Genomic DNA, 11,773 nt, shown 5'->3' with positions numbered 1-11,773 from the left:
ATTTTGACCAATACATAGATGGGGGAATGAAGGCCGCACCATCAAGGCAAGCCGAGCCAAACGGCCTAGCCGCCCTAGATGCGGCCCCGCAAGGTGTAATCAACATTATCCATGGTATCATTGAACCAGCCAGGGTCTGCGAGCTGAGAGGGATGATCAAGAATGCCGAGCATATGAGGGAGGTGCTCTCTGTTCAGCCCACTGTGAAGAAGGGGAAAACCGAGCCAAAAGACGTCCTTACCTTTACAAGCAAGGATTTAGAAGGATCTAGATGCCCCACAATGATGCCTTAGTGGTAACTCTTCGCGTCAAAGGCTTTGACATTAAAAGAATTTTGATCGACCAGGGGAGTTCGGTCGAAATTATGTATTATGATGCTTTCAAGCAAATGAAGCTGGAGGACAAAGACTTGGTGCCCGCGACGTCCCCCTTGGTTGGTTTCAACTCTCAACCAGAGTGGTCGATCGGAAAGATCATTTTGCCGGTCAGAGGGGGTTCTGTAGTAAAGCAGGTGGAATTTTGGGTGCTAAAAGTTTCATCCACATACAAGTTAATTTTGGACAGGGGGTGGTTGCACGCCATGCAAGCAGTTACGTCTACCTTCCATCAAGTTATGCGCTTTCCGGCGCCCACCGGGCAAATTGAAGAAGTTTGGGGAGACCAGGTGATGGCAAAACAATGCTTCATTACGGTAAATGGCAGCCGAGCAGCCAAAGGGTTCGTCCAGATGATTGAGGGGCCCGAGGGGAAGGAGGTCCTTGAAGACGTAGGAAGGAAGGACGAGGAAAAATCGGTAGAGGATTTGGTTGAAGTGCCCATTGACGAGGACGACCCGACTAAGTTCTTCCTCTTAGGATCATCCTTGTCGAACGCCGAGCAGTTAGATTACGTCAAATTCTTGACTTCTAATTTGGAGGCCTTTGCGTGGACACCTTACGATATGCCTAGCGTTGACCCAAGCTTCATTTGCCATCAGTTGAATGTCTTCCCTGATGCACAGCCCGTCGTCCAAAGGACACGCCGCTCAGCCTTGTACCATGCTGAGGTGGTAGCGGAAGAAGTGAAGAACCTGTTGGAAGTTGGGGCCATAGAAGAAGTGCAATACCCTCGATGGATATCCAACACAGTGGTGGTTCCAAAGAAGAATGGCAAGTGGCGGGTCTGCGTTGACTACAAGACTGTCAATCGTGCTTGCCCAAAGGATAGCTTTCCCCTCCCTCGAATTGACCAACTGGTGGACTTAACCGCTGGCTATCAGAGGTTTAGCTTCCTGGACGCATATCGCGGCTACCACCAAATAGCTATGTATAGACCGGATCGAGAGATCACATCGTTCACCACTCCCAGGGGCTTATATTGTTACAAAGTCATGCCGTTCGGACTGAAGAACACCGAGGCGACTTTCCAGAGGATGGTAACAAAGATCTTCACTCCTCTTTTGGGCAGAACAATGGAGGCCTATATCGACGACATGGTGGTGAAGAGTAGGGAGAAGTCTCAACACCTCGCCGACCTAGTAGAAATGTTTGCGATCCTAAAGCATCACAAACTTCGTCTGAACGCCTCCAAATGTGCCTTCGGTGTTGGCACTGGGAAGTTCTTGGGTTTTCTGGCTACAAACCGGGGAATCGAAGCCGACCCATCACAAATCAAGACAATACAAGAGCTGGAGCGTCCTAACTCCACGAAGGACATGCAACATCTTGCCGAGATAGCAGTCGCGTTGAACAGATTTATCAGCCGATCTTCGGATGGTTGCAGGCCCTTCTTTAAAACTTTGAAGTCCAAGTTCTTCTGGGATGATGAGTGCGACCGCACACTAGCAGACCTGAAACCATATCTCTCCTCAGCCCCTATTTTGGTCACACCTCAGCCGGGCGAAGAGTTGTACCTCTACTTGGCTGTCTCTCAACACGCGGTCAGCGCGGTATTGGTCCGTGCTGAAGGCATCCAGCACCTACCGATCTTCTATGTAAGCAAGACTCTGCTCCCAGCCGAAACGAGATATCTTCCCTTGGAAAAATTGGCGCCGGCCCTAATGATGGCGTCAAGAAAGCTGGCACACTATTTTCATGCCCATACAATAGTTGTGTTAACTGAGTTCCCCCTCAAGGTGCTTTTTGAAAAGGCAGACTTCACTAGGAGAATTTTGAAATGGGCCGTGGAATTAGGGAAATATGACATCAAGTTCCGACCGCACACCGCAATCAAGGCTCAAGTACTTGCTGACTTTGTGGTGGAATTTGCCCCTAGGATGCATCCAGTCTGCCTGATTGATTTGGTTGGTGCGGATTTAGCACAACCCATGGTTCTGGCAACAAAAACAAGTGTTGGCTCGCAAGTAGGAGAAGGGAAAAGTACGATCGAACTAACAAAGTTCGGCGAGGAAGAACCCAACCAAGACAAGGAAAAAGACCAGAATGGACCGACCAGAGACTTGGAACTGAGAACCTCCCAAAACACGTCTGATTGCTGGAAGCTGTTCATTGGTGAGATGTGGAAGCTCTTCGTCGATGGGGCATCCAACAGGCATGGAGCCAGGCTGGGTATCGTACTGACTTCACCGGATGGGCTAATTATCGAGCAAGCAATTACGCTTGGCTTCCCAGCATCCAACAACGAAGCGGAGTATGAAGCCCTCCTTGCCGGGCTAAGAAGCGCATTGAGAATAAAGGCGTCAGCCTTGATGGTATTCAGCGATTCCAAGCTGGTGGTCAATCAGGTCTCGGGGGAGTATGAGGCAAAGGACGAAAGAATGGCCAAGTATCAGGCGCTGGTACGCGCAGAGATCAAGAAGTTCGCTGCAATAAGGATGGAACAAATCGACCGAGAGGAAAACAGCGCGGCTGATGAATTGACCAGACTTGCTTCTGCTCAGACAGCTTTTCCTAACCCCTTGATGATAGAATTTTTACCTCGGCCAAGCATTGAGGAACCGGAAATGACCGAGGTGCTCTGCGCCGACTTGGGTCCTTCCTGGATGGACCCCATTATCGTCTTCCTGAAAGATAGGGTTCTACTAGAAGAGAAAAAGGCGGCCAACAATATCCAGGCCAAGTCAGAGCGGTTTGGCTCTCCCCGTCCGGAGCCTTGTATAAGAAGTCTTTTACCGAGCCGTATCTGAAGTGCGTTCACCCTACTAAGGTGGAAGCCTTCCTTTATGAGATCTATGAAGGAATCTGCGGCAGCCATACTGGGGGTAGGTCACTGGCTTACAGAGCAATTTCCCAAGTTTATTGGTGGCCGTGCATGCAGGCAAACACGCAGAAATACGTTCACCGATGTGAAAAGTGCCAAAAATTTGCTCCCCAGATCCACCAGCCAGCGAGAGAACTGCTCCCCCTTACAAGTCCTTGGCCGTTCGCACTCTGGGGATTGGATATAGTGGGGCCACTCCCAGCAGCCCCAGGCAATCGCAAATTCTTCATCGCCGCCACCGATTACTTCACAAAGTGGGTTGAGGCTGAGCCACTGGCGACCATAAAGGAAAAGGATGTGAAGAAGTTTGTTTGGAAAAATGTTATTACTCGCTTCGGTATACCCAAGGCCCTCATCTCAGATAATGGCACTCAATTCGATGGGAAACTCTTTCGCGAATTTTGCAAAGAGCTGAAGATCGAATTCTATAATTCAACGCCGGTCAAGTAGAGGCCTCAAACAAGGCCATCCTGGACAGGCTGAAAAAGCGACTTGAGAAGGCCAAGGGGAAGTGGGCTGAAGAACTCCCTAGCGTACTCTGGGCATACCGCACTACGCCAAGACGGTCGACCGGAGAGACTCCGTTTGCCTTGGCCTATGGCATGGAAGCCGTTATCCCGCTGGAAATTGGCATGCCAACCATCCGGTCCGAAAGCTTCCAGCCAAATTTGAACAATGAAGCAGTGGCATTGGAGCTAGACCTTGCCGAGGAAAGGAGGGAGCGGGCCCTAATCCACATAGCGGCCTATCAGCAAGAACTCTCCAAGAAATACAACAAGGCTGTGCACCCCAGGCTGTTCAAGATCGGGGACTGGGTCTTAAGAAAAGTGCTGGGCAACACGGTGGTCCCTGGTGAAGGAAAGCTCCGTGCAAATTGGGAAGGACCATACAGGGTGACTGGTCTCACTGGCAAAGGGGCATACCATCTGGAAGATTTAGCTGGCAAGGCTGTCCCCAGACCATGGAATGCAGCCAACCTTAAGATCTTTTACTTTTAAAATGTAATTGCTTAGCTTTTTAGACCTTTAGCCTTTTGGCATTTGATGTAAAGATAGCACTGCTTTTTGTAATGAAAAATAGCCCTCTTATTGTTTTGTTTCACATCTTTCTGTGCAATGACACCGCAAAGATACAAGGCCATAGTGGATGCCAGGGGCAGAGAGACCGACCTGAATGGGACCGGACTGATTTTCTCTCACCGGTATAGAAGCAGACCGCACAAACAGTGGTGCATTGTCCAAAGAAATGATTGGCAAATGAACCAATTCACATAAGGGCCGAGCTGGGTTTTGGTCAGCCAACTGGAATGTTGGCGACATGACCAACTTAAATGAAACATTGGTGTTTTGCCCAATGTAGCGGCCGGGCTGACTTTGCTCAGCCCAATTTGGTATGTTGGTGTTTTGTCCAACTAATGAGAAGTCGAGCTGACATTGCTCGGCAGAAGTGAAATGTCGGCGATCTACCCAACTGAAAGGACGAGCTGGTTTTTGCTCGGTCACAATTGAAGTACTGGAATTTTATAAAGTTTGCAAACCCGTCAAGGCCGAGCTAATTTTGCTCGGCCCCATACATGAGCCCTCAATTTAAAGCCTAGCAGATTTTGCTCGGCAAATTAAAAGGTGCATTTGAAATTTCAAAGGAGCCGAGCTGCTAGTTGAAGTTTGAGCACGTTTAAGGAAATTTTGCATGTCGAAGCCAAATAGCAATAGAAGTTAAACGGGCAAAAAGTTCAAAAATTTCATTCATTGAGAAAGTTGTAGTACATAGGGGAGGACATAGCCCGGTTACATTCCAAAACCAAGAAAAAATAAGACAAAAACAAAGCAAAGAAAATAGAAAGAGACACGGTTTAATCCAACTCTAATTTGACTGTTTGTTCGGCGACTTGCACAGTCTGCTCGGCCTCCTCCACATCGTGCTCAGGCAAGTTTTCCTCGGCTTCATCGTCAGCACCTTCCACCACGGCAACATCCCGATCAGCCACTTCATCTTCTGCATCTTGAGATGCTTCGGGAGGATTCTACTTGGCTTGTTGCGCGGCGGCAGCTTCGTCCTTGGCCTCTTTTCTTGCCTCTGCAATGAGCCGGTTCTGAGTGGCACTGGCATACGCCTGCATATAGTGCGATATGAAGGCAGCAGGTGGATTTATGAACATGTCAGCATCCTGACCAAGGCCAACTTTCTCCAAGGCAGCTTTCCAACTGCACTGGAAAAAGATGTCCTTGGTCGCCTGCACCTGCCGCTCATACGTTTTTTCGCCTTGAGCATAGCCCCTGTCTTCAACGTCGCTAACCGCCTTGTCTTTCTCCTCTTTATGCACATCGCGCAGCTTCCACAGCTCGGCGAGATACCGGGCTTTGGTCGACTTCACGGACCGCTGTTTGTCCTTTTCAGCTCGGTCAACCTTTAGGCTCAGGTTATCTCGTTCGGCCTCAACTGCTTCTTGCGCGGCCTTAAGCTTTGCTATCTCGGCCTTTTCGGCCTTGTTCTCAGCAATGGCCTCGCGCTGACTCTGCCGCACGACGATCATGCACTCGTGGGCGAGGTAGTTCTTTTGTACGGCCTGCAAACAAATGAAAGATTGTGAGTATTCCGAAAATCGAGCAAAAACCGTGCAATAACTTGAAGAAAGGAGTGGAGAACTTACCAACACGATCGACTTAGCCGTCGAGCGAAGCGCCTTCAAGTCGGATAGCTCGTCGTGCTTCTTCATGTCAGCAGGAAGGACTAGCCCCTTGGTCATGTTGAAACCAGGAGAATAATCCTTGTCCGCATACACTGAGTCTGCCGAAGAGAGTGCCCGGCCCTTGTACTTGATCTCGGGCGCCCAGACCGGGGGAGAGGTTGGGCTCTTGGAAGGCCCGGTTGGTTGTTGCTCGGTCTGGTCCCCCAGCTCGATGGAGGCGTGCTCAGTGGAGTCCTCATCAACGAGGTGCTGCCCTATCTGGTCTTTCCTCGGTCGCTTATTCGACCGGCCAGCTGGTTGTTTGTTGGCAAGAGCTAGTACAGCCCCTTCCTTTTGCCCGGCTGGAATGGAAGATGTTCCTCCGGTGGCTTCCGGCGGTTGGGACTCGCTTTCCTCACCGGTGATCAGGGACTTGATTGCCCGGATCTTCGCCATTTCTTGCTCGGCAGTGAGATGAACAAGTCTGATCGGCGGAAGATTTGGGTCAGGTTCTGGGGAAAGAGCACGGAGGAAGTCGGTAACCCGGCTTTTGCGCGGCGCTTTGTAGTTGTAGGTCGGTTCAAAGCCGAGCAACTTTGGAGACTCCCTTTCCTCGGCCAGATGACGAAGCACAACTCTGATGGCCTCTTGATTAGCTCGGGAGTAGTCAACGACCAAGAGCTTGTAATCTATAAAAAGGAGTATTAGATCGACAAGAAGAAAATCAACGCAGAAAGAAAGTTGTGCAGTTTGCCGAGCTACTCACCAGCACTGCCAAAATCTTTCCTAATGTACCAGCCCGGTATGGGCGCTTCGGTGTCCTCATACCGACCGGACACCCACAAGAAGTCATCGTCATTGGTTTCCTTGTTTGGGTTGCCCTCGATGAGTTTTGCTCGGCCTTTCTTTACCTTCAGGTACCAGCAAAACCCACCTTTATTCTTGCTGAGGCTGTATTGGTGAAATATTTCGGCGAGGCCGAGATTGAGACCGAGCCTCCTATTTAGCTTGGCCACTCCATTTATTTTCTTGTATGTGTTGTTCGACACTTGGGTTGGACAAAGCCTTGTCTATCCCAAAAATTCGCAGATCAAGGGTTGGACTAGGAAGCGAAGTCCTCCTTCGACTATGGACACGACCGTGAAGGGGCACCGGTCTAGGTCTCCCCAAGGGGTATCTCCCTTCTTGGCTAGCTCTAAAACGACGTCGTCTGGAATATTGTGCTCCCTACGAAACTCGGCCATCGCACCGGGCGAGCTAACCATAAATTGGTACTTCCCCATCTGTCTCGGTCTTATTGGGTTTTGTATCTCGGTCAAAAATGTTGGTGTTCTTGCTCGGTCTTTGAGCTCCACCAGTGATAGTGCTCTCCTGGTCGGTCCTAGTTTGTTCTGCATTGTTAAGAAATAATCCCAAGGGTTAGCACAGCATAAATTGCGCGGCTCCTATTGGAAATTGCTCAGTGAAAGGATTTTTGGGTATCTGGCCGGTCTAACTCCTACCTCAGCTAAACGACATGGCTGATTTAGCTTTCCTGATTTGATTCTCGTTTTGGATCGGTCAAGGCAGGTTTTAGCTCGGTTCAAATCTATTGACGGATCTAATCGAGCTTTCAGCTCGGTCAAGGCACCAAGTAAAGATTTCAGTCTTTCAGCCCGGTTCAGTCTATTTACCGACCTAATTGTGTTCGGCTCGGTTGCGGCCTCAGCGAGAGGCCACAAATAGTTTTTGCTCGGCTATAGCTCTACCTACGAATCTAGATTAGCATTTAGCTCAGTTCAGTCTAGATCTGAACTATTCATATGAAGTTCAGAGGTTTGGCTTTGAGGCTTGGTGAATCAAGGGGCACGAAGGCCCCCTCGACTCCACCAGTTCCCGTTTTTCTAAGGTGTGGCATTATTGGGACTAAAAAGGAAGAGCCTTAAAGGTCCCAAGCAGAGGACACGGAGCACAGTGGCACGAAAATGAAGAACAGGTACAACAAATTCGAGAAATGAAAACAGAAAATGCGAGGAAGGGTAATGGAACTTACCAGTGGCAGATGCGAGGGTGGATGCAACCTCGAGAGCCTGATTGTAGCCTGCGAAAGGAACTGAAACGGAGGGTGAAGCACAAAGACAGTAATGGCAAAAGAGGTTAGAGGATTCTAGGAGCTAGGGCTTTCAGCTCAAGAAGAAGGACAGTGAAGAGTTCGAATGACTCTTGGGTTGTGCATAAAGAGGGGGGAAAAAAGGCCAAAACGGCTGCACCGTTTGAATTCTAGCGCGTGCAAGACAACTGGTTGTACGGTCCAATGGCGTGAGGCCACGTGGCACTGAGAACGCGGCTGTCAGTACGGCTGTACGACCATTGATAAGACTGCTGAAGTAATTACCAGTCAAATGGGATAGCTCGGCGACGCCGTTTGACCCCAATCATGCTCAGCTTAGAAATAGTGCAAATCACGAACCATTAGCTCGGTCACTGGGGTAACCCCAATCACGATTAGCTCGGATGGGATTAAGGGGCAATCGAGAGGGGAGATTTGCACCATTAGTACAGCCGAGCTACGATAGTGCCGGTCGTGACAAACTTCACGGCGCCGCGCTATTTCCTCTACTGAGACGGCTTATGAATCTGTTTTGCTCGGTCAGAGAGATCGGCAGACCAGGCGTGAACTACGCCTGGCCGAGCTGTGACTTGTAGAAATTTGGCAGGGCACGCAGTCGAGTAGTGAGACCGAGCTACGAGTAGCTCGGGCTAAACCGAGGACGAGGCGAAAGCCGGCATGCCTTTGAACGGTGAGCCGAGATGGACAGATTCCAGATAACCTCGGATGAAGGTAGAACGGATGGAGGCCGGCATGCCTCGGAACTGGTAAGCCACAATAAACCGGTCAATATCAGCCCGGTCATGAGCATCACCCCTTGGCCCCTTTGCCAAAGGGGCAGGCCGGCGACACATAGCTCGGTTGCGTGCATGTGGTGATAGTTCTCCATAAGGGATAGGCCGGTCGTGGTACTCCGGTTAGGTGTGCCACCTGGGCCAATGGCATAAGGGAGAGGACATCTGCTCTACGCACGCATCAATGCCGTTGGACAGTTCTGCGTGAACTGGAGGGAGGACTAAGCCTTTACACACGTACGGTGGTGAGAGGTGAGCACTGTCACCTATCCAGAGAAGGACAGCAGAGGTAGTGCGCGCACAATCTTGAGGCTGCATGGCCAGCCTAGAAATAGAAGGAAAGAGGAACGTTAGGGGTATGCAAAATTCACTCTATCACAAACACTCTCTCTCTCTCTCTGATAGCCTTCATCTTCCTCCAGTGGTCTGACTTGATCGTCGGAGGGTCTATCCGGCACACCACTGCCAGGCAGATCACCATTTCTGTGTTGCAGAGATAGACGCTGTCACGAGAAGCTTGACTTCCAAGGAGTACAGAAAGCAGAGGATATTTCGCCCCCGTACAGATACCATCATCAATACAAGAAAGGTTAGAATGATTCCAACAATTCTTAGGGAGATCCCAAAATTAGAGTAGATAACCTTGGCCTTTGTGAACCGTAAATCGTATATAATCCCGAGTTCAATCTCAATTATCTTGAATGCCTTGTCGGCTGATATCTTGTCAAAGATTGACCGACTTGTATGCCCATCTCGGATGCCAATTATGAGATCTGCGAAGAGACACTTGACCATGTCAAGGAATCCAAAGGCCATAAGGAGTTCATTTTCAACATTAGGAATAGACTGATCAACCTCAAGCACCTAATGTGTTGTAACATGGTACCCCTCTAGCTCTTTAAGTTTGCATTCCTTCATTATTTTGGATTCATTGGTAGTGATATCCTAAATGGAGTCTCTAAATTTGTTATCGGTTGACAAGTAGAGGACACAAACTCTTTCACAGTACTTGAATAGCCCCACAACAAACATGAGAATGAAGAGTATGGAAAGAAGAGAGCCTGTCCAGGCCATCAGAAAGATGTACACTGTGGTCACAGATTGAATAACAACTTGAAATGAGTGTCTTCTCCACAATTCATTGTCTTCCAAGGAGTAAGTAGTAATGGCATCTGTACCATGTTGAATTTTCCAAGATCGTTGGACAGTATGCCAGCTGCCATTGTTGTTACAGAGTCGGCGAGTAAGTAAGCCGACCAAACAATAACTCTGACCTGAATTGCTGCTGAATACTTTCGACGATTGCCCAGAATGACGAGAAGGACTTGGGTAGTGAGGCTGATTAAAACCATTCCTCGCACCTCTCATTCGTTCCAAAATTTCTTCCATCTTGGAGGAAACAACTGCATCATCACTCTCTTTCTTATTATAATTGCACTGCCAAATACTGATCGGAAAAAAAAAAAAAAAAAAACCTTTCATTAAATGCAGATAGAATTATTAGAAAGAATGTACATTTTCAACAAAACACCGCCTATCATCAACACGACACTTAATTGATAAATGGCAAATCGTACCAATCATCACTCTAATTGACGTCTTATGTTAATTTGGTCCATTTAACTCTAATTGTATCAATTAATTTTTCACATTTGAATCAATTTAGACAAATTCATAACAATCGTTAAGAAATTGAACATTAATCAAGGCCAAATGATCAATTCAAAAGGGAATGTCTTATTTCAAATTGGACAGTAACCCTCAATCGTTTGTGGATAGTGAATTCACTATTTTACACATTGATTTTAATTCAAAATTTTAAAAAATACATTATTAATTAAACTAAATTGACACGATGTGAAAAAATTTAAGGGTAAAATTAATGCAAGTAAAACTACGAGAATCAAATTGATAGAAGAAGTAAACTGCAAAGACTACTAGCACAATATGTCTTTGTATAAATGTCAATACCACATTATTCTAGTTTCACTTTCTGTATGTTCGATTCAATCAAAGTTTCGATTCTTGTGATGCAGAAAAACCGATGTTGTTAGGGTTTTGATTGGTGATGCCAATCCACCGATCAATTTTGTTAGGGTTTTGATTGGCTATCTCAATCGACCTACTCTGGAAATTACCACTCTCTCTACATCACTTCCAAGTTGTTGTCAGTGTTGCGATCCCTCATTATTTCACTTCTAAAGAACTAAGAAGGCCTAGGGTTTGGGTTCTAACAACGGTGGTAAAGGTTTCCACCATTCTTCCTATCTCTCTGAGTTTTTTATTTTCTTAGTTGCATTGCAGCTTTTATATAAATTGCTTTTCAGCTTTGCCCTTAAATCTTACTTCGTGAATATTTTACCTTTTAATTTTCCCTAATACCTTAGTTGTATGATAGTCTAACTTTTAAAAATATTGGAATGTGCATACTCTTGTATGATGGTCTTGCATAGAAACTTTTACATAAGAAAATATACATATATATGCTACATATTTGCTAAAGATGAGTTATCAAATCATACTTCCAATCAAGGCCGGCTTTGAGCACAAGTAGGAGAAACCGCCGCTTTGGCTCCCAAAAAATTGACTAAAAAGAAAGTCTCAATATTTTGTTAATTATTATATTAGCCTAAAAAAAATCTCACTAAAATTTAAAGGGCATCAACAAAATTCAGTTATGATTTAAAACTAATAGATGGTTGAAATGATAAATTATTTAAAACTAATAGGTATTTTTTATCGGAAGAAACCAAAAAACTTATTGATGTGGTGAATTGTTTAAAATTTTTGAATGGTTATTTTCTAAATGTATGGATTATATATAGAGTATGACTTTTTGTTCAATATTTCATAGATTAGAAAATGTATAGGTGGAAGGTTATGAGGTGGTCTATAAGGCTTTGGGAGTTTCTTGTTCTGTTTGAGTTGGAATCTCTCCAACTCATTTTGGGGGTTTGGGAATGCACATGATTGGTTTGACTTTGGATGCCAACATAATTCGGATGCTTAGTTTTAACAATGATG

General features: G+C 46.8%; 2 protein-coding genes across 2 annotated transcripts; both read left to right on the top strand.

Annotated features, from left to right (window-relative positions):
* The first annotated feature begins 364 nt into the window (after positions 1-364).
* On the top strand, positions 365-3,124 carry LOC145821498 (uncharacterized). The gene has a single exon (XM_082918018.1). The coding sequence runs from the start codon at positions 365-367 to the stop codon at positions 3,122-3,124; it is 2,760 nt and encodes a 919-aa protein (XP_082774144.1).
* Positions 3,125-3,800: 676 nt separating this feature from the next.
* LOC145821497 (uncharacterized) lies at positions 3,801-4,196 on the top strand. The gene has a single exon (XM_082918017.1). The coding sequence runs from the start codon at positions 3,801-3,803 to the stop codon at positions 4,194-4,196; it is 396 nt and encodes a 131-aa protein (XP_082774143.1).
* Positions 4,197-11,773: the final 7,577 nt, after the last annotated feature.

The sequence above is a fragment of the Camellia sinensis genome, chromosome 3 (genome assembly GCF_055761805.1).
Source record: "Camellia sinensis isolate YWXY chromosome 3, ASM5576180v1, whole genome shotgun sequence".
NCBI classification, from domain to species: Eukaryota; Viridiplantae; Streptophyta; class Magnoliopsida; order Ericales; family Theaceae; genus Camellia; species Camellia sinensis.
This window is presented reverse-complemented; position numbering and strand designations above follow the sequence as displayed.

Coding starts and splice junctions, on each gene's coding strand:
- LOC145821498 (XM_082918018.1), top strand. CDS start 365: ATGTATTATGATGCTTTCAAGCAAATGAAGCTGGAGGACAAAGACTTG.
- LOC145821497 (XM_082918017.1), top strand. CDS start 3,801: ATGGAAGCCGTTATCCCGCTGGAAATTGGCATGCCAACCATCCGGTCC.